General features: G+C 49.7%; 1 protein-coding gene across 1 annotated transcript in view; it reads left to right on the top strand.

Moving 5' to 3' along the window:
• Positions 1 to 21,088, top strand: part of MED26 (mediator complex subunit 26) — a 44,190-nt gene extending 23,102 nt beyond the window's left edge. The window contains exons 2-3 of the mRNA XM_070416328.1: positions 17,860 to 17,934; positions 18,407 to 21,088. Coding sequence (XP_070272429.1) covers positions 17,860 to 17,934; positions 18,407 to 20,056 — 1,725 coding nt within the window. The 3' untranslated portion in view covers positions 20,057 to 21,088. The remainder of the gene's footprint in view (positions 1 to 17,859; positions 17,935 to 18,406) is intronic.
• Positions 21,089 to 23,125: the final 2,037 nt, after the last annotated feature.

The following is a 23,125-nucleotide window of genomic DNA, read 5'->3' as shown; positions in this document are numbered from 1 at the left end:
GGACAAGGATGGGAAAGTCACCCAAAGAAACGTTGTCATAGCTCAGGCTGGTGGGAAAGTGAGGGTCTCAGGGGAGACAGTGCCTCAGAGCTCAGCCTTTGTGGTCAGACCTGAGTGGTGATGATGTCCATTGGCCTGCTTCCTGGGGTTGTTGGAATTCAGGAGGGCACACATGTAAAAACAGTAGTGGCTTAGTAGATGCTCTCAGACGGGAGGAGGAACAGTGACGGGAAGGGGCTGGACTCCACATGGTCAGGGAGGGGAGCTGAGGCACCATCAAGCTCTGGGTCCTCGTTGGTGTGCCCACCATGCTCCATGTTAGGTCAGATGTGGTCACATTGCCTAAAAAGTTAGGGGGCTATATGTAGGCATAAACAGTCTGATCACTTGGGTAAGAAGTGGGCCTCAACCCACCATATCAGGGGGTTGAAGACGCATCTAACAGAGTTAGCGTGGGTTCGTTTACTTGGAAGTGTAGTGTCTGCATAAGGTGAGAGAAAAGGGAACTCACTCAGGCTCAGGCTTATCTGCTCCAAGGTGCTACTGCTGCTCCTGGGGCAGGAGCCAGGGTCAGGGGAGTTGGCCACTGGTCTGGGACATCCATACCTTCGAGATGTGAAAGAAGAGCCACCAGGTGGGGCTTGGGGTCTGAGGTCATACCTGGGCCTATGATGCAGATTTGGCCCTCCCTGAAGTAGGACTGCACAGCAATAGTGGGGAAGTGGAGGGAGAGAAGGAAAGGATCTGGGATTGGGGCTCCAGGAGGAAGGAGCAGCCTTGTGTCCGAGGAACTGCTCTGAGAGAGGGGGCTGAGGTGCCTGGGCCGAGATGACAGGTAGAGATTTGCAACCAGCACAACCTTCTATTTTTTCACATTGACATAGGCTGTAGTAACAAACGTGCTTGCATTCTTCCCCGGTCACACTGCTGCATTTCTCTTGCATTTGGTATTATCTATGTGGTGAGGATCAGAAGGGAAAAATAGCAACTCAAGAAAACACTTGAAAAAATAAGTTTAAAAATATTGAGGAAGTAATGAAGGAAATAATGAAGGAAGTAATGAAGGAAATACAGTGAAAAGCATAATCTTTTCTGATCCCAGTTCTCAGTGTTTTTGCCAGCATGCGTTTCAAACAAGTAGAAGATACTGCAGTGCTTCTGGATTGTGAGTCTCCTCTGACATTTAGTCATAGGGCAGGCTCCTGGCCTTCCATGGATTTTGCTGCCCCTCCACCTCCTCTGTGAATCAGATGGTTCAGGGAGAGGTAGAAAGTGCTGCCATTATGTGGTCAGGCTTCCCTCCCTCAAGACCCCAGCAGGAAAGGTTGGGAGGAGGTGGTTGAGCTGGTTGTTGGTGGCAAGTAACCTCAAGCTGTGGTGATCCTCCACTATTCCCTCACCCTCTACTAGCAAGCTGCCACTCATCTGCCATGCCCAGCAGTGCCACTGTCACCGAGTTACCATGTGGATTGTGAGGTTTGCTTTCCATATTGCTTTTGTGTCTGGCTCTGCAAAAACCTCCTCCCTTTCTCCTCCTTATGTAACCCTCTAGAATAATTTCAGGGTTGCCAAGAAGGTAAGTTGGGGAAAATATTTGTGGTAACTTCCAGGACCACTGTGTTGAAAATGGAAGACTCTGCCGAAAGCCATTGGGCCCCCGCTGAACAAACATGTTTGCCTGAATGAGTAACAGAGCTTGTGCTACCCTGGCCACAGCCTCTGCTTACCCTGGCCACAGCCTCTGCTTGCCCTGGCGGTGGCTTTCCCTCTGTCTGGCCGCGCAAATGTGGCACCCTTTGCCTTGCCCTTTGTGGAGGTGTGTGAGGACCACTGAGAATCATCTCACTGTTCCCATAACCCTCAGGGGGTGAACAATGCAGGAGACAGCTGAAAATAGGTCAAGACATGTTTGCTCTCCAGATACCAATTTGATGGCTGCAGATCCTGACTTGGAATTCATATGGTAGGACCTAGCACTGTAAGGTGGGACCTTATTCATCTGTTCACCCATTTGTTTGTTCATTCGTCCGTTCTTTCATTCATTAGTTAGTACTTATTAAGTCTCTACTCTGTGCCAGACACTGTTCCAGGCACTTAGTTGGTGATAGTGAACAAGACCAAAGTCCTTGCTCTTGTGATGCATACCTGCAGGCGGTGAGACAGACAACAGTGAGAGAGCTGAGGGGAGTGTCAGAAGTGGTGAAGGTAAGGGAAGGCAGGGCTGGTACAATGGTTTACTTTCTAGAGCTCCTGGCCAGTATAAGGGAGCAGCTTGGCCTTGCTTTCTGTACTGCAGGGGAGGGGTCCTTATGAGATTGGCCATGACTTCCAGGTAGGTTCCTTGATGCCAGGTTCTTGGTATGTGAGGATTGCTGGGGGCTGTTGAAGTCTTCCCCTATTTGGGGACTTGTGCTGTCCTCCTTGCAGGTGCTGTGCTGGTGGCCCTGTAGGACACAGCCTCTGGACAGCCCTCAAGGTGGAATCTTGCTGGGTGGTAGGAATCTGGCAGAGGCAGCACCAACCCAGACAAGGCCAACTTTGGTCAAATCCTGTGGAGGACTTGGCTGTGCGTGTTGTGTGTGTGTGTGTTTTAATTATGTTTTTAGCCCTAGCTCCGTGGTTGGCAAACTGCGGCTCGCAAGCCACATGCGGCTCTTTGGCCCCTTGAGTGTGGCTCTTCCTAAGCCTTAGGAGTACCCTAATTAACTTAATAACAATGTACCTACCTATATAGTTTAAGTTAAAAAAATTTGGCTCTCAAAAGAAATTTCAATCGTTGTACTGTTGATATTTGGCTCTAAAACAAAGATTTATATTTTTGATACTTATTTTATATATTTAAATGCCATTTAACAAAGAAAACTCATTTGACTAATGAGTTTGCCGACCACTGCCCTAGCTGGTTTGGCTCAGTGGATAGAGCGTCGGCCTGTGGACTGAAGGGTCCCGGGTTTGATTCCGGTCAAGGGCACATGCCCGGATTGCAGGCTTGATCCCCAGGAGGGGGCGTGCAGGAGGCAGCCAATAAATGATTCTCATTATTGACGTTTCTATCTCTCTGTCCCTCTCCCTTCCTCTCTGAAATCAATAAAAAAATATATTTTAAAAAATAAATAAAATAAAATTATATTTTTATTGATTTTAGAGAGAGAGGAAGGGAGAGGGAGAGAGAGAAACATTACTGAGAGAGAAACATTAATGGGCTGCCTCCTGCACTCCTCCCACTGGGGATTAAGCCTGCAACCTGGGCATGTATCCTGATTGGGAATCTAACAGGCAACATCTTGGTGCATGGGTCGATGCTCAGCCATGGAGCCACACTGGCTGGGCAATGCATGAATTTTTATTTTAAGTGATTTGTGTTTTCAAAAAACATGGTTTAGTGATATCTTAACAGCTGCCATCATTTGAACAGTTGTGTTCCAAGGTTGTGGTTTGTATAGGCCAATGATGGTGAACCTATGACAAGCATGTCAGAGGTGACATGCGAACTCATTTTTTTGGTTGATTTTTCTTTGTTAAATGGCATTTAAATATATAAAATAAATATCAAAAATATAAATCTTTGTTTTACTATGGTTGCAAATATCAAAAAATTTCTATATGTGGCATGGCACCAGAGTTAAGTTAGGGTTTTTCGAAATGCTGACACGCTGAGCTCAAAAGGTTTGCCAGCACTGGTATAGGCATTTGACTGAAAACTGGAAAAGCATGATTTCCCCTTAGAAAATATCACCAGTGTTGTAACAGTCATTGGTCTTTGTTGGAGTTGAAATAGAATTATCTTAGAAACCCTGGCTTTGGAGTTTAGAAGAGAAGTGCCTTTTTGGGCAGGAGCTCTGGGAGAGGATGAGGCTGGGGCCCTGGCAGCCTAGGTTGTGGAGCTGGTGTCGGGGGTGATGACAAGCTCCACATGTCGAGAGGGTGAGACTTGCTGTGGTTGGACTCTTGCTTGTAAGGGGTGCATGTGGCACAATTTGCTAATACCATCTGGGAGGGGCTATCTTGTGTGCAGGTCTGAGCCTACATTTGTCAGGTGCTATTGTTAGACATCTTATCCTCCACTAGCCTAGCCATTAACTGTCCTTCCATCCTGTGGTGGTTCATCTGGACCCATCACATCACCACCTCTGGGTGAGGCCTTCTCCTAGGTTGGCAATAGATGTGCAGGGTCCCACAGCTAGATCAGTGGGTGGGGCTCTGCAGACCACCGCTGACAGGACAGCACAGTGACCATTCTGTCCTTGCAGACACATTCGAGCTTGGGCACATCACATCCCTGGATTTAGGGTTGTCATTGGGATTGGATGAGATCAACCTATGAGGAGCCCTGTGCTCTGGATAGCAGGGTGAAGGTGGTAGTGGTGGCATTAACTGCTGGGGAGGATCCGAATTGGCTGGGTACAAGGTGCCAAGCAGAATCCATGGCTTTGAGAAGAGTGGTTTTGCCCATCGTCTCTGTGTGAATCTCCTCATGGGCTTGCTAAAATACAGTTTCTGATCCAGGAGGTCTGGGCTTGAGCGGAGATTGTGTGAGTGCATTTGGCTCCCAGGGACACTGGTATGGTTGACTGTAGGCCACACTTGAGAGTAGTAGTAAGGGTCTAACTCAGCTGACGGGGGAAATGTTGGGATTTCAGACAATTTCAGTCATAGGAGCTTAATTCCCATTGGAAAAAATCATGTAGAGCTCAGAGGGGGAAAAGGCACTGAAGCTATTGCCATGTCAGGAGGATGGATATTTATCACTCCAACTGTCATTTGTGCAGATATTTGTGGGTGCTGGCCTTTCCTGTGTGAGCATGGGAAGTTGGCTCCCTCTCCTGGGTCTCCAGTTGAAGTATGATGAAACCCTGCAGGCAGGCTGAAAAGAGCTCATATCCTTTTTTTTTTTTTTTTTTTTTTTTAATATATTTTATTGATTTTTTACAGAGAGGAAGGGAGAGAGATAGAGAGTTAGAAACATCGATGAGAGAGAAACATCGACCAGCTGCCTCCTGCACATCTCCCACTGGGGATGTGCCCGCAACCCAGGTACATGCCCTTGACCGGAATCGAACCAGGGACCCTTGAGTCCGCAGGCCGACGCTCTATCCACTGAGCCAAACCGGTTTCGGCGTGAGCTCATATCCTTAAGTTCAGCCCTTGATGACTGGTGGGCCTTTTATTTATTTTATTTTTTTTAAATATATTTTTATTGATTTTAGAGAGGAAGTGACAGGAAGAGAGAGATAGAAATATCAATGATAAGAGAATCATTGATCAGCTGCCTCATGCACGCCCCCTACTGGGGATTGAGCCAGAAACCCAGCATGTGCCCTGACTGAGAATCGAACCATGACCTCCTGGTTCACAAGTTGATGCTCATTCAGTGAGCCACACCAGCCAGGCTGGTGAGCCTTTTATTTCACAACATAGGAGACACTTACCCAGCTCCAGCATGGTGAGTCTCCTGCTCTTGGCTACACAAGTGTTTTGGGGGCACGCAGAATGTCCCAGAGGGAAAAGCTGTTGTTTACTGCTGTGTGCCAGAGTCCCGTCTGCTATGAAGAATGCGTTACACACACTTTGCAGTTGTTGTTCAGGTCTTACTATGCCCTTGGAATGCCCAGGCATGACAGTCCTCTTCATTTTACTGAGGTGAGAAGTAACTTTTCTACTCCACTCTTCACCCCAAGGGGATCTGATACCTCACCTTCAACAGAGCTTTCCTTCTCTTTGCCTACTATCTTCCTACTTTTCCAGGACCTTGTTGCACCTATCATCTGCCTCCACAGTTGTTTTACAGCTCTATTGAGGTATAATTGATGTACAGTACACTGTGCACTTCTAAAGTGTACCATTTGCTACATTTGACCTATAAGTACATGTAAGAAATCATCAGCACAGTCAAGGTAATAAACATATCTATAATTTCCAGAAGTTTCCTCTTACCCCTTTGTAATCTTCTTCCCAGCCCACCCGTGTCTCCAGGCAACTGCTGATCTGCTTTTTCTATCATTGTAGATTAGTCTAGAATTTTGTGAATCATGCAATATATACTCTTTTTTGTTTTATTTTGGTCTGGGCTTTTCTCTCATTCAGCATGTCTATTTTGAGATTCATGCACTCTGTACATTAATAGTTCATTTTTTTGTTGTTGTTGGTGACTAGTATTTCATTTTATGGACATATAATTCATTCATCCATTCACATGTTGATGGAATTTAAGAATCTGCCAAAATGTCTTCCAAGGTGATTATGCCACTTAAACTCCCACCCAGAAGTGTATGAGAATTCTGGTTGCTCTGTGTCTTGGCCATCACTGGGTATGGTCAATCTTTTTCATTTTAGCCATTCTAATAGGTATGTAGGAGTGTCTCGTGGTGGTTTAATTTGTATATTCCTGATGTCCGGTAATGTGGTCGAGTGTCTCTTCAAGTGTTTGTTTGCTATGTATATTTCTTCCTTAGTGAACGACTTGGTTATTTATTTAGATCATTTGTCCATCCTCGCCTTCTTTTGGGTTCTTTGTCTAATTATTGACTTGAGAGAGTTTTTATATGTTTTAGGTACAAGTCCTCTCTTAGATATATGATTTATATATATATTTCCCAGTCTGGGATTTGTCTTTTCATTTTCATAATAGTGTCATTTTTTAAAAGCAAAGATTTTCAATTTTGGTGAAATCCAGTTTATGTTTCTCTATAGTTTGTGCTTTTTGTCATATTTTAAGTCTTTGCCAAACTCAAGATCACTAAGATTTTCCTCCTACATTTTCTTCTAGATGTTTTATAGTTGCATGGAGGCAGGCCTAGGCTGACTTTAAAAGGTTAGGTTAGCAGGTTAGGTAAAAAATGAAAATGTGGCCAGGTATGTCACAAGTTCCCTTGCTTCCTTGTTTTGGCAGGGGCATAATATTTACTGTGGAGGTTAGTGGTCTCAGAGGAGACCACCATGTGGTAGAGGACAGATGTCCAGCATGGTGCTGGCAGGTGATGCCCAGGCAGTGGGAGCTGCTTGCGTGTTTCGCTCCAGTAACCTTAGACTTGCTCCTCCTGGGAACACTGAGCTGCTTACTGAGTGCTCCTTTCCTGGAACCTTCAAAGTGCCCTTGATCTCCCCAGATTGACCCCTACCCAAGGCAGGAATGTGTGGACATGTTTCTGTATGAGCTGTGAAGCATAGTGCATGCCGAGTGTTTCAGAGGTAGCCTAGGCTTATGGTGCAGCAGGTCTCAGACCTTGCTCTGTAGAACTCTCAGAGAGTCTGTGCTCCTGTGTGGGAAGGGAGTAAAGGGCTGGCTTGCCAATGCCTTCCCTTCCTCTCAAACCCAGCAGCTCTGGCATTTGTTTCTAGGACAGGATGGCCTCTAAGATCAGCTTCTTATTAAAGTACTAGAGGCCTGGTGCACAAATTCATGCATGGGTGGTCCTCGGCCTGGCCGGCAATTGGGGCGGATCTGGGCCGGCTGTGGGAGGTTGGCTGCCTAGGGGAGGAGGGGCCACGGGAGGTTCTGATGGGGGTGATTGGGACTGGCTAGCTGGGGGGAGGGGCTGCGGGAGGTTGGCTGGCTGGCAGTAGGGGGTTGGGGGGTGCACGGGAGGTTGGCTGGCTGTGGAGAGGGGCCACAGAAGTTGGCCAGCCAGCTGGGGGGGAGGGACCACGGGAGGTTGGCTGTGGGAGTGCACTGACCACCAGGAGGCAGCTCCTGCGTTGGTGTTGAGCATCTGCCCCCTGATGGTCAGTGTGTGTCATAGCAACCAGTCAACTGGTTGTTCCGGTCATTCGGTTGTAATGGTCGCTTAGGCTTTTATATATATACATAGCATACATCCAGAGAAGTACTTGAGTCGTAAATTTTACATCTCAGTGAATGTTTATGAAGTTAATGCATCCAAGTAACCCCCACCCCGGTCAGGTCAAGAAATAGAGTATTTCTCTAGAGGCCACTCTTGTTCCATCTCCTGATCACTCTCCACTCCTCAACCCTTAACCCCCCCTCCCCCCCAACTTCCTTGACTTCTGTCACCACCAAGAAGTCTTGCACTCCAGTACAGAATATATTCTTTCGTTTCTGGCTTTTCACATGACAGTTTTGAGATTTATCTTTGATGTTGCGTGTAGCATTAGTTCCTTCATTCTATATTGAATGGCTAAGTCATGATTTAGTCATCACTCACTCTTTGGCCATAGCCATACAGGTGTTTTTCAGTTGTGGTTGTTCTCAACATGCTGACCCCACCATTCTTGGTACTCATGTTTCTGTTGATAATACCCTGGAGTGGAATTGCTGGGTTGTGGGGTATGTGTGTCCCATCTTACACTGATGTCTGAAACAGAATATCCAGGCTTACCCTCCTGTTCCATGGGTGACAGTGTCCTTGGTTCTCTCCACAGTGGCCCCCGTTGCAGGAATGTCCACTGAGAAGATCCTTTTGCCCACTGCCATTACTCTGAGCCACACACACCGCCAGGAGTCTGGGATGGGATAGCAAGTTTGGGGAGGGGTGGCCTCCTAGCACTGCACTAAGGCCATAGAGGCGCTTAGCAGTGAGTGAGCTGGGCATCCCTGGCTTGCCCCTTGAGGACACAGTCTCTAAGGACTGTGGTCAGTGTGCCATTCAGGACCTACAGACATAATCTGCACTTTTCCTAACATTCTGCCCGGGTTTCTTTCCCAGCTCATAGAGAAGCAGGGTTCAGGTTCCTAACATTCTTTCCCAGCTCATAGAGAAGCAGGGTTCAGGTTGGTGGCTGATCTTCCTTATATCAGAGTTGGGCCCCACTCTCTCTCTGCCCAACACCACTGCTGGGCATTCTCCGTTGGCAGCACAGGAGTGTACTGTTTTCACCTTGCTGTTTCACTTAACAGTCTCTTAGATGTTGGTCCCCATCAGGTCCTAAAAAGCTGGCTCATTGTCGTTTTGGATCGCCCATTTTCTAGGTTCATGTGGGTTGAGCATTGTGTGTGCCCCTCTCATGAGCATCATGTCATTCCATCTTGTACAGCTGGTATGCTTACTGGCTGTTCCTACAGGAGCTAGGCTGGGAGGGAGAAACCCTCAACTGTCATCAGATACACTGCCAACTGGACCCTTCTGTGAGTATGTCTGGCAGAAATAAATGCTCTATTTGGTATTCAGACTTTCCAGTGTGTTAGTGTAGGGATGAGAGTTGAGAGTTCTCAAAAAGGGCTGAATTACAACCAGAATTGTACATCCTGTTGACATAATTCAGGGGTCAGGAGAGTTTAAGTTCATAGTTTTGTTGGGAAGAGCTGCTGAGATATAAAGCTTGGAGCTGTGGAGAGGAGTGCTGCCGCTCCTTGTCTGCAAGCCACTTTTGAAGAGGTCTTATGGATGGCAGCCACTCCACTCATACTTGGGCCCTGGGTTGGGCCTCCTCTTCTTGTTCTGCTTATAGGGCACAGGCTATGCTCTGCCTGGTGCCTGGGCCCAGGCAGGAGTTTCCATCCCCTGGGCTGAGTTACAGCTGCAGTTGCATGCTCTGGCTGTGGGTTCTTTGTGGACAGTCAGGCCACTCAGATGGTGGGCATGCTCCAACTGAGGATGCCTCTGGGGAACAGATGGGCCCCACTGATGAGGAAGTGATATTGTGCTTTTACAAGTGGTGAACTTGTTGGCCGCACATTGGATACCCTGCACCCCAGTGTCATTCTTCCTCTGAGAGAGACTTTGCTCCTGTGGCTCTGAGGCTTCCACGGGCTCCTGGCGGAGGATGATGCCTTTACGAGGCAGAGTGTTGGCATGGCATCTGCCCGAAGGAGGTTCCCCTTGCTCCAGTCTAGCTGTGGGACCAGGAAAGGCAGAGCAGGGCCCAGGAGGCTGCACCTTCCAGAGCTGAAAAGGAAGACTGTGTGAGACTGGGGCCGTGCTCTTACAGGCCCTCTGGGGGGTATAGTTGCCACCTCTTGCACCAGCTTGTGACGGAGGTAGTTTGAGTCACAGAACAGCATCTGCAAGGGAACATGTGTGGTTATCAGAAGCAGGAAGACTTGCTGTGGCTGAAAATGGTGCTGCTGGTACAAAATCACACACACTTGCCCAACAGAGCCCAGTTTCATTCACCCTGTCCACACACCTTCAGCAGACACGACTGATGCCTGCTGTGTGACTGGCAGGGAACCATGACTCAGCTGGGGATGGCGCTGAAAAGCTCAGCACATTGAAAGACTCACTGTCTGGTTGCTTCTGGGTGCCATCTGTGGCATGTTTTAGCTTGGAAGGACAGCTTGCTTGCTGAACGCTTCCAAAAGTCTTTTGAGCTAAGTGGTTTTGTAAGTTGTAAGTTTTGTAAGAGCATTATGCATTTAAAAGAGGGGGGAAAAGACAACTTTCACATTGTTGGTTTTTTAACTAAACTGGTTTTCACTGCTGACCTGTCTTCCTTTGAGCCCACTGAACAAGTTGTTGTGGGTGGTCGGGGGACTGTCCAGACAGTGAGGTGGGTGAGTTCGTCCTCGGTGTGTGCTATCTGGGGCCTGGAGGAGAGCAGGTTCCAGGGCCAAGGGCCATCATCATCAGCACTAAGTGGCTTGCAGCTCAGGGTGACCTTGGTGGGTGGGCTAAAGCCTCAGCTTTGGTGGGAGGGTGTGGGTCTCCCTGGCTCTAGGGAGGAAGGCAGAGGCAGCCTGGAGACCATCTGAATGTGCTTGTGGGCATGCTGGGCATGAAGCTGCTGGCTCTGTGTGGCTTCAAGGAGCTCTTTGTAACCTGTGCATTTCCCTGTTGTAGTGGATTGGGGAGAGTGTGTGAGTGGGATGCCAATATGAGGCCAAAGTCCACAACCTTCCAGCTGCATGGTGAGCCCTGGACCCTCAGTTTCCTTATCTGTAAAGTGGGGTTTCAAGGATAAAAAGCTAGAGTTTGGCCCCTGGAGGAACCCAGCAAGTGGTGATCCTGTAAGAGTCAGGCCAGGTGGTCCCACTGGTGCTTAGACTTCAGGGAGTGCAGGGTTTCCCCATTTTTATCACAGCTGCACATGTCCAGCTTCATGACCAAGAGGTTGGGTATTTCTGGTGGAGTGGTACCCCTTGATGCATGGAGAAAAGGGAGCCGTGAACCAGGGGCCTCACAAACCCCAAATTGTTTCGCATCTGGGTGGAAGTCCCCAGCCCCCCCGCCCCCCTACCGGTGGTAATTACTCAGGGCTTGGGGTTTACCTACCTATCCCTGAAATAGATCGAAGACATCCACAGTTGGACAAGGGCTTTGGTGTGGCTCCTGGTTGGCCATAACATCAAAAGACAGGGATCCCTTTTGCCAACTCTTCCATTCATGGCTGACACCCTCTGGAGAGCCCCTTGTGGACTCTGAAGCACTCCCCACTATGTGATGGCTCAGGCAGGTGGGCCTCTCCTGCATGAAGGAGCTGCAAAGCGAAGTTCTGGCCTTCTGGGCTCTTTAGCAGGGAGACCAGACCCCATGCCCTTTTCTACCCCGGTGCCTGGTAGTTTGAATCCAAGGTAGTTTGAACTCCTCAGGAGACAGACTCACTGTGGAACCACTTAGTCCTCAGCCTCCTCCCCACACAGGCACCAGGTGGTGCAGCACAAAGCCACTGTGAGGAATTGGAAAATGGTTACCTGATCACTTCACCTCCACACGCTGCCCTGACATTCCAGGTCTAGTGAAGTATCCCATCCAAATGTAAGGAAATACATGTATTTAAGTGAACTTTTTAAAGATTGTGGTAAGTTTCAAACATAAAATTAGAATAATGTAACCATCCTGGCATCAGTAGATACCAACTTAAAATCCTACTTACCAGATCAACATTGTTTCCTCTGTTCGCTTCCTCCAATAGACACCCAAGTGGGTTATTTTGTAGCAAGTTGCAGATGACATCATATCTTTAGTAAATAGTAAAAATTGTGTCATTAAAGATTAGGATGAGCAGTGTACCTTTAATGTTCACATGGAATGTAGCATGCTGTGGAGTTTTATGCAGGTTCCTTCATTGCCCTCACGTGACCCAGGGTGTGGGAGGATAGGGACATCACCTGAGCAGGAGTGGTGGTACCCAGCACTGGCATTGTCCAGACTTTTGTCCAGACTGCTTCTGAGGGTTGTTCTCCTGTCCCTGGGGCTGTTGCCTGTGTGTGTCCAACCCCCTGCTTCCCATTCACTGTGAGTCGAGCAGCAAATATCTCCAGCTGCAGTAGTGATTTAGGTGCTGAGGGGCTTTCTGAGAATGAAGGCTGTTTTACTTCCTTTGTGCCTACTCTTGCTTTTCATATGTGGGAAGTCTCCATTAGAACCCCTAAGAGCCCAGGAACTGGGTTGGCAGTGCGGAGCATCCTCCCCATCCCCTAGTGAGGATGTGCTCAATGAGGGTTCTTTCTTTCCCCTGGTTCGAGATCAGGAGGTGCCTTAGTTTAGGGCAGTGGTTCTCAACCTTCCTAATGCCGCGACCCTTTAATACAGTTCCTCATGTTGTGGTGACCCCCAACCATAAAATTATTTTCGTTGCTACTTCATAACTGTAATGTTGCTACTGTTATGGATCGTAATGTAAATATCTGCTATGCAGGATGTATTTTCATTGTTACAAATTGAACATAATTAAAGCATAGTGATTAATCACAAAAACAATATGTAATTATATATGTGTTTTCCGATGGTCTTAGGCGAAACCTGTGAAAGGGTCGTTCGACCCCCAAAGGGGTTGCGACCCACAAGTTGAGAACCGCTGGTTTAGGGGTTGCCTACATGTTTGATGCTGGAGACACTGGCTGTCTGAATGGACAACCACGTTTAAGCTGTCTGAATCCAGTATAAAAACCATCAGCAAGGTGGTTATGGAGTTAGTCCCACCAGTAGTCATGGGTAACTTTGTAGACACCTGTGTCATACCCAGGATGACTTCTTGCCCTTCCTTTACAGTGGACACCTCACGTCTTCTCTGAGTCTTGCCCATCGCATGGCCTGTCCTGCCTGCTCTCTGCCATTCCAGAGTAGCTTTGTCCCATCTTGTACCTCCCCTAAGGACATTTAGGTATCTGTGTGGAGCAAATGCCACCACACTGGGGGTTCCATGACTGGGCAATATTTATTTCCAATAAAGAGGCCACTAAATACAGAAAACAAATGGGTTGAATGAATGGGTTGAGAACGTAAGCAGTTCACACAGGAAGTCATCATTGGCAGAAAGGGGACGTGGTACTAGGCTCACTAATTGTTCAGGAAACACAAATTAGTTTGCATCTATTGCGGGAGCCCTAATGAGGAAATGAGAGGCTGCAGTGCTCAGACTCCCTGGTGTGTGGATTCTGCCCCTTTTGGGAAAGCCGCTTGGCAGGTGGTTTTGAGATGTGTGTGTTTGTTTTACTGGGAAGATTCCCAAGGCATCCACGACAGCAGCAGGCTGCATGTGGCCCTCAGCCCTGGCCTGCAGACTTATTCCAAAAACGGCTCAGAGGCTCCCTCCCCATACAGGATGGAGCGGTGTATGTGCTGTGGTGATGAGAACATGTGTTTTCATGCAGACAGGTAGGTGGTCTTTGGGGTGGTGGTAACAGTCAGCTCCCATTTGGGCTGGAGTTGATAGAAGGCAGGCTATGTTCTCTTGGCATCCTCGCTCATGCCACTGTCTTCATTCTGGTTCCCTCTCCCCTCTCCAGGCTTTGTTGCCTTATCATCTCACAAAGCCCTGGGACCTCTGCTGTAGGAGACCCCACTCAGGTGATGCCCTGCCACAGGCATGCCTGCCTGCCTTCCAGCTGACACCCACATCCTTGCCAAGGATCTTTGTTGGGCTTTGCAGTCCTCGAGCCTGGATGGGAGCCCCCCTTGACATGTCACCTAGGCGTCTCTGCTACCCACAGGACCTCTCTATCCAGAGTGGGAGGCCTGTTGCTCTTGGGTGGGTGGGTGGGTTGGTAAGACAGGTTCAGGAGCCTTCTGTTTGTGGTCAGGCCACTGCCTACCAACAGGCTGGCTGAGGTGACACTGCCAACTGGATCTGCGGCCAGAGGCCTGATCTGATGCTTCACAGACCTCCAAGATTCTTGCCTGTCCAGTGTGGTAAGGGCCAGGGCTCAGGGACAGACTCCTGGTAGCATTTCTCAAGGTCTGCAGACTGACTCTATCTGGAATGTCCAAGTACTGCTTCCCACACAGTGCTCAGTGCCCTGCCTGTCATGGCCAAGAGTGGGGCAGAGCCAGAGGGGTGAGCCCCTCGGGGAGATTCCGAATTTCCATGAAGCGGGGGCAGAAGGAGGGAGACAGGGGTAACATTTTTCACAGGGCTGAGGGCCTCTCTGTACACCACCCAAGTTATGGCAGAGCCCGCAGGCCTGACCTGTCTCAGCTCCTGTGAAGCTTCCAAGGAGGGTCCTGGCCGTAGGGTGTCTGCGGCACCAGCTGGCTGCCAGTCCCAGGCTGCCCAGGTGTTCTGCCTCTCTCTCCTTCTGGCAGTGGGACAGTGTCTGCCCAAGGACAAGGACACTCTGTGCTGCTGGGCGTGCTTTGCGGGGACTGCTGGTCCAGGAGTGTATGGGGACCTCGGGCTCTAAATATACCAGAGTGAGGTCACTAGGGTGGAAATAGGCCATGTGGCAAGCTCAGGACCCTACCAGGCTGAATCCCAGGACTGGGGACAGGGAGCTGGTGGCCCTGCTTTCCCTGTGCAACTGGCCTCCTCACCATGCAGTCTCCTTTTGCACCACGTCCCTACTCGAAGGCACATTAAGGTGTGTAGGTGGTTGATTGTGTCTCCTCTCAGATCCGCCTCTTTAGCTCAGTTTGAAGTAGCTTTCTAGAGACAGCCACAGCCCCAAATGAAAACATCATGAGACGAGGCCCTTGTTGCCAGGGCGCAAATTGGCCCCTGGCAAAGGGGCAGCTTTGCAAGAGCTCTGTTGGGCACAGTGAGGGCTTCTGTCGTGATCTGTGGTCACTGCAGTTTACACCCACACTGCCTTTAGCTGGAAATGGGGCAGATAAAAAAAAGCCAGGAATACACAATGCCAGCAGAGTAACAGCCCCACATCCTAGGCACCGGTACCTGGGCACATGGTACCTTACATGGCAGAAGGGACTTTTGTGACTAAGGGAGCAGACCTGGATTGTCCAGGTGGGCACAGCCTGATGTCATCAACTAAACAAAATGGTGATGACATATGGAATCTTTACAAGCAGAGACCATTTCCTGGCTGGTCAGAGGTGTGGTGCAGGGTTGGGGTGCAAGCCAGGAAATGCAGTGCCTACCAGAAGCCGGGAATGGCCTTCAGATGACAGCCACAAAGAGAACAGGGACTTCAGTTCTGCAGCACTGAGGAACTGAATCCTGCCAACGCCCGAAGGAGCAGGAAACGAGCCCCAAAGGAGGGTAGTCTGCCAACATCTAGATCACAGCCCAGGGAGACCCAAGCACACTTCTGACCTTCAGACCTGGGATGATGCATGCATTTTGTTTAAGCCACTCAGTCTGTGATCATGTATGAACATTTTGGCAGCAAGAGGAAATTGATACACCATAGTGCTGGCAAAGATAGAAAGATAAGTGAAATAGGCTTCCTCACCTTCCAATGGGAGCAGCCTCCCTAGGGGCTAATTACAGTAGTTCATGGCCTGGGAGCCCACAGCCCCTTTGGTTGCTTGTTTGTTAGACCAAAGTCACATCTGATAAAGGTAGCGATAGCAGCTTTGTCTATAACAGCCAGTGAAATACCCAAGTTTCCCCCAACTGGCCCTGCTCGGTGGGGCCTCCCCTCACTGGAAAGCTGAGCAAAAGGAGGGGTCTGTGCTGCTGGGCATTTCAGATGTTAGTGAGAAAGAGCAAGACATAAAACCATGTTTTGTTTTTTTAAAAATATGTGATAAGTATGTGCACAGGCTTGTGTATGCAAGGAATATTTCTTGGAAAGCTACAAGGAGATGCTGCAGTGGCTGGGTGGAGATGTACCTTTCCTTACTGTATCATGTCTCCATAACTCTGTGTGCGTGTGTGTGTGTGTGTGTGTGTGTGTGTGTGTGTGTGTGCAGGGGGTGATGTGCTCACTGTGTGATTTTGGTGGGAGAAGAGGCTTACTCCAGATGTGGGCTTCCCTATTCCAGCCAGCTCATTGGAAACCTGCAGCTGCTCGGTTGATGGAGATGTAGGCGTTCTTATTCTCTATTCAAATTCTTCAGCAAGAATGTTTTGTCAACATGTACTACTAGGCCAAGGCTTGCCTCTTCATTAGCAGTGTCTTTTAGTAAACCCAAGTTCTTGGATTTTGATTAAGATAGTTTCTGGTTTGTCCATATTTTTTCTTGAATGGTTAGTGTTTGGGGGTTCCTAAGAAATCTTTGTCTACCCCAAAGTGGCAAAGATCTTCTCTTGTTTCTTCTAGAAGCCCGAGAGTTTTTGCTTTCATATTTAGGTCTATGATTCATTTTGAGTTAATCTTGAAGTGCTTGGTATAAGTGGAATCAGCCACATATATTTTTTTAATATGTCTTTATTGATCTTGGAGAGGGAGATAGATAAAAACATCTATGAGAGGGAAATGATTGGTTACCTTCCTGCGTGCGCACAAATACACGTGCACGCACACACATGATCAAGCCTGCAACTCTGGCATGTGCCCTCACACACCAGCCAGGTAGCCATATATGTTTTATGTGATACTTCCCTCCCCGTGGTTTGAACTCCATTTTATTAGTACAGTGGGGCCTTGACTTACGAGTGTCCCGACTAACGAGTTTTTCGAGATACGGCCGATTTTTTGCTTTGAGTTGCGAGCTAAAATTCGGGTTATGAGCCAGCTTCAGATACACCACTGCTAGTTGGCACAGCGAACGTCACAGTGAACGCCACAACATCAGCCCAGCATCACGTGTCTCACTCGTTCACTGTTGATTTGACATACGAGTAATTTGAGTTACGAGCTCCGTCACGGAACGAATTAAACTCGTAAGTCAAGGCCCCACTGTATACAAAAGCTGCAGTTTGCTCATTTCTATGGCTCTTGAATTTCTCACTCTGTTCCTTCAAACTCCTAGAGGACACTGGTGTCATCATAACGTTTGAACATGTCACCTGCAACTTTCTGTATCATCTCCTATCTGTAAAATGTGATGATAATAGTATCTATCCTGGGGTGGTTGTGACAACTAAACCAAGGTGGTGACATATGGGAACATGTATTAGTAGGACAGGGCCTGTCTTAAAGCAAGTATCATAAAGGGTTGTAATTGCTTGGTCGTAAGATGTACATACGTGTTTGTACTAGACAAAGCCCATCGCTCCCCAGTCAGCTGTGCCAAGAACTCTCTGGCATTGTCAGGTACCATTTCTGCCAGTTGGGTGTGTACAGTGTGTTCACGTGAGGGTTCGGTCTACACTTCCTGATTACTAGGAGACTTGAGCACTGATACTTCAACCTCCTGTGTTTTCCTCAGGGTCTCTGTATGTTCCAGATTGGGATCATTGGGGCTTTGTGGCATCTGTCTTGTCCCACTTTGACTTTTTGCTCTCTTTATAGTTTCTTTGGATGAACTCTAAAGGTCTTGTTAAGGTAGCCAAATCTATTGGATTATTATGTATCAATCTTTTCTTTTAAACTTGGTGTATTTTATTTAACACTTTAGCCTCCCACCCCATCAAATGACAGAGTAGAGTGTATCTCTTTGATCAAGAGCAGATCTTGTTTCATTAATGTCATGAGTTTTGGTTGTGTGACAGACACTCGAGAGTGTGGCCATGTACTTGGATAGGAGAGTGAGTGCTGGGTGCCATGTTGCCCCCGGGCAGAGGTGTGCAGCAGGGGCTTCAGAGATGCCAGCTCCACTGGCTCTTGGTGTGGGAGAGGTGGAGCAGGCTGGGGTAGGGAGAAGGGCAGGGGTGTGATGAGTGGCTCTTGTCTTGCAGATCCGGAACATGGTGGCGGTGTTGGAAGTCATCTCCAGCCTGGAGAAGTACCCCATTACCAAAGAGGCACTGGAGGTGAGTGTCCCAGCCCACAGCACGTGCTTGAGAGTGTCATCTTTCCTTGGGCACTGAGGAACCTGGGGTGGGGTTGGGGGTTCAGTCCCAGAGTTGGGGTTCCATCCTCCGCAAGATGCCTTACACTCTTAGGGAGGGGGTGAGGAGGGTACCCAGGGGAGACTGCAGTGGGTGTCGCTGGCCCTGGGCTCTTTTGTTTGCTGTTGCCTTTCCCACAATGTACTGTCATCCAGAAAGCTTCCTTGACAAAGGGTCCTTGCAGTGGCCTTGGCGCCAGCAGCCTGCAGGATGGTGCTTCTGAGAATGCTGCCTCTGGCCCTGGGACCCTAGGGTCTGAGGACTATATTTGAGAATTTAGATGTCACAAAGGACCCAAATTCCCCATAGGTTTTGTGTCTGGTAAGCCAGTGGTTTAGGAGCCACAGGGGGACTCCGTCTCAAAAAAAGTGCCATGGTCTTTCTCTGGTTGTAGGAGACGCGACTTGGGAAACTCATCAATGACGTCCGCAAGAAGACCAAGAATGAAGAGCTCGCCAAGCGGGCCAAGAAGCTGCTGCGGAACTGGCAGAAGCTCATTGAGCCTGTGCACCAGAATGAGGCAGTGCTGCGGGGGCTGGCCGGTGCCCCTGGCTCTGCTAACGGGGGTGCCCACAACTGCCGGCCAGAGGCGGGGGTGGCCAGCGCACCCAAGAGCATCCATGACCTGAAGAACCGCAATGACATCCAGAGACTGCCTGGGCTGCGGCTGGACAGGCTGGGCAGTCACAAGCGCCGGGGGGACCAGCGTGACCTTGGCCACCCTGGGCCACCTCCCAAGGTCTCCAAAGTAAGCCATGACTCCCTGGTTCCCAACTCATCACCTCTCCCCACCAATGGGATAGGTGGGAGCCCCGAGAGCTTCCCAGGTCCCCTGGACAGTGGCAGGCACGTGGGCCCTGAGGGCAGCTGCCTGGAGCAGGGCGAGAATGACAAGCACAGCATCAAGATCCCCATCAATGCTGTGAGGCCGCACACCAGCTCCCCAGGTCTGGGCAAGCCCTCTGGGCCCTGTTTGCAAAGCAAGGCTGCAGTGCTACAGCAGCTGGACAGGGCGGACGAGACCTCGGGACCTCCCCACCCCAAAGGGCCGCCTCGCTGCTCCTTCAGTCCCCGGAACTCACGGCATGAGGGCTCCTTTGCCCGGCAGCGGAGCCCATACTCACCCAAGGGCTCTGTGCCCAGTCCCTTGCCTCGGCCCCAGTCGCTCGAAGTCACGCAGGTGCCGTCACCACTGCCACTTGCCCAGCCATCCACACCCCCTGTGCGGCGGCTAGAGCTGTTGCCCAGTGCTGAGAGCCCAGTGCACTGGCTAGAGCAGCCTGAGGGCCACCAGCGACTGGCAGGGCCGGTCTGCAAGGCAGGGCTGTCACCAGCTGAGTCCATCCTACCCCGGGCTGGCTTCTCCCCAGACTCCTCTAGGGCGGACAGTGATGCAGCCTCCTCTGGTGGTTCAGACAGCAAAAAGAAGAGGAAACAGCCTCGTGACTACACGGTGAACTTGGGCGGCCAAGTGGCCGAGGCAGGCGTCAAGCCTGTGCGGTTAAAAGAGCGGAAGCTCACCTTTGACCCCATGACAAGACAGATCAAACCTCTGACCCAGAAAGAGCCAGTGCGGGCCGACAGCCCTGTGCACACGGAGCAACCCAGGACAGAGCTGGACAAACCCGAGGCCAAGACCAGCCTCCAAAGCCCCTTTGAGCAGACGAACTGGAAGGAGCTGTCACGCAATGAGATCATTCAGTCCTACCTAAGCCGGCAGAGCAGCTTGCTCTCATCTTCGGGCGCACAAACCCCAGGGGCCCACCACTTCATGTCTGAGTACCTGAAACAGGAGGAGAGCACCCGGCGTGGGGCCAGGACGCCACACGTGCTACTGCCTCCAGGCCCATCCACTGACCTCCCGGGGCTAAGCCGCCAGGTCACGCAGAACGATCTGGACAGAATCCAAGCCCACCAGTGGCCAGGGGTGAATGGGTGTCAGGACACACAGGGTAACTGGTATGACTGGACGCAGTGCATATCGCTTGATCCGCACGGTGACGACGGGCGATTGAACATTCTGCCTTATGTTTGCTTAGACTGATTGGCCCCTCAGCCTCTAAGTGCATTCCCACCTTGCAGTTAGCAGGAGGGTGGCCAGGCCTGGAAGCCTCGTGGTTTGGAGCCCAGCTGAGGCAGAAGGGAGGGGCGGGGGTCTTAGGTCTCTCTAAGCTCTTCCCTCAAAATTCTCCTTCTTTTGTGAAATGCTGCTACCAGTTTACTAACAAAATTACAAAGGAAGGACCGCGTGGAAGGAAGGCCGGCAAAGTGAGTTCAGAACTCTATAGCAAACCAGCTATAAAACGAGTCAGCTCCCCACCCCAGGAGAGGTGCAGACACTTCCCAGCATCCATGAGCTGGGACCTCAGTTACAGGCAGGCACAGAAAACCTGTGGGAGAAGTTACCTTTAACACAGTGACAAAAGCATGCATCGCATCTATCTGCATTTTCTGTTCTTTCATTTGGCCCTGAGTGTTAGAGGCAGTGGGCAACCTCATGGCCTATTTGCACCCCATCCAGCCAGTGTTTCCATCATGGTGCCAGATGTAATGAGCTGCTGGCATCAGGTGGGCCCCTGGCCAGCCTGTTTGACCCACACTCCATGGGCATCCACACATGAGTATTTCGTTTCAGTTCAAACTCACTTTTTAAAGAAATGCTGCAAAAATTTGTTTTCTAGAGTTTATTTTATTCCATTTCACCACCAGCCAAATAATTTTCCTTTCTATTTTTTATTTTCCCTTTTCTGCACATATCTAGAAAACTTCACCTTTCTAGAGTCTCATCCCCAAAGCAAAAGGTTCCCACAGGTGCTACTGGTGTGTAAAGCTGTACTGTTGGCAAGGAGACCTGTCTGTACGCTGGAAACACTCATGACCATTCCTTTAGATTCGTTTGCCTTATGGTTGTCATAACGCGATTTGCAAAAACAAGGAGCCTTAGTGAATGTACAGTATCTAGACTTCTGTGTTCTCAGGATGCAGAAGGGAGCAACTTTGCTATTTGGTCCAGTAAGTGGACACCTTGTGATATAAATGTGGAAATAAAAAAATAAAAAAAAACCATTTGCACAAACCGGTCTGAGAATCATTTCTAATTTGGTCCTTTACAGCCAAATCTGTTTATTCTGGATGGGCCAAGAAAACGTGTTCAAGGTTTGGGCCCTACAGTATGAGTCTGTACAGAAGTGGGTAGGCAAAGTGACCAAGTCAGCCTGTTAACATTTTTCATGGACACTGACCTCCATCTGCCTTTCATTTACTCAGCGTCACATGTTGCCTCTCCCACCTCGAGTCATGTACTGGCTTTGGGTGATAGAGACCAAGGCTCCACATTCAAGGAATGTTATCCTATCTCCATCCAGGCCTCACCTGCCCCAGGGAGATTTTGTGACCTTTACTTACCCCCTAAAATAGTTACAGTTTTTACATGGCATGGCACAGAGCCATGTCTGGCAGTGTGCCTCCTGGCCCTGGCCCCAAGCTGCCAACTCCCCATGCACACCTCGAGCTTAGATCTGGCTGGTGCTGATTTTTTTAAAAAATAACTTTTCTTCCTTGACTGTAAAGGGATAATAATCATTTAATTCTCCATCTTTGTCCCTGGAACAATTAGATGACTTTGGTTTTCTAGTTTTTCCACTCCAGGATGGTCATCTTGGACATATCTACTTAATTTCACAGATGAAGAAGCAGCTAACCCTTAAGAAGGGTAATCTCCTAGGGTGAACCCAGAGGTCCAGTCAATCCAGAGCCATAGTTCTAAAGCCAGTGGGGTTATCTGACAGCCTTCCTTGGTTTGGTGTAGGACACACCCACCCCAAGAAGGCAGTGTGTGAAGTGGCTTTGAGGGCAGTCTAAGGCTGAACTCTGGCCCTGCTATCTACCAGCTGTGTGGCTCGCTTCACTCCTGTATGTGTCCCCATTTGGGAGATACAAGTGCTTGCTTCAGAGTTGTAAGACTAAGTTAAATGATCAAAGTTTTTTAAGAAGCACTTCAGCGGAACCATCTGTGCTGTGGAGTAACTAGTTACTTTCCTAACCTCAGTGTGCCTGTTTTTCTCACTCTTAATGTGGCCAGCCCTGCTGCCATGTGGATGTCTGAGGAAGTGACATTACTGTGACAAATGGTGACCCGCACAGCTGGGAGATATGAGGGTTCAGGTTAGTGTCACAAGTATATCCTTTCCTCAGACCTGGGCTTTGGGACAGGTCTCTGCTCCTTGCTGTAGGGATCACCTCTCCTGTCTGAGTAACCAGTACGTCCCATGGTAGATCCTGCCTGCCTTTGAGAACCCAAGTTTAAGATAAGGTTTCTCCTCCAATATTTTGGAGATAGATGGACTGCCACTTTCTAATTTGCCAAGTAAGGACACTGTAAGAGAATTTTAACACCCTTCCGATTTCCAAGCCCACTCCCAAAGTTATTTAGTATATGACTTGGAGCAGAAGAAAGTCCTTTAAGTAGTACAAGATCATCTTGCTGAGAACACCGTCTTATTTTCCACCGCGGGGGTCCTGGGCATCAACAGATGGGGCGCAGCACCTCCCTCTCCCACAGAGCCCTGGAGACTGCCCGAGGAGGCTGCCCAGTCTGTGCTTCCGGTCTGTCCGCCTGTGAACTGGAGAGGGTCACACCTACCGCACAGAGCACGTAGCCGCAGTTTCCAGGACGTGCTCCAGAGAACCAGCCACGGGAGTCCGCTCCCGGTTTGCAGAAAGGATTTAGCTTTTCACGATTTGATCTTTCATCCTCGGTGTCCGCCTATCAGGAATCTGGTTGCGGGCGCCGGTACAGCGCGATGTCGAGGAGTGGCCTGCGAGCTCCATGGTGGCTCACCCGCGCCCACCAATTCTTTTAGAACTTCGGCTCCAAGTCCCCCAGCCAGCCCACCACTTTGCAACCCCGTTGGGCTCTCGGCCCGCGTCTCCTTCCGCTTCCGGGATAGGTCCTGCCCTCCACCGGAAGCCCACCCGCGGGGGGCGGGGCCTGCGCTTGCTACGTAATGGCGGGCGCGGCGGTGACGGGAGGCGGCGGCCAATGAGGAGCGGCGTTGGCTGGCGCGCCCGCCCCTCCAGGCCCCGCCCCAGCCCCGCGTAGGGCCGTCGAACG

The sequence above is a fragment of the Myotis yumanensis genome, unplaced genomic scaffold (genome assembly GCF_028538775.1).
Source record: "Myotis yumanensis isolate MYYU_CA2020_CCGP unplaced genomic scaffold, mMyoYum1.0.hap1 SCAF_5, whole genome shotgun sequence".
Lineage (NCBI taxonomy): Eukaryota > Metazoa > Chordata > Mammalia > Chiroptera > Vespertilionidae > Myotis > Myotis yumanensis.
The sequence above is the reverse complement of the archived record's forward strand: the minus strand, read 5'-3'. Positions and strand labels throughout refer to the sequence as shown.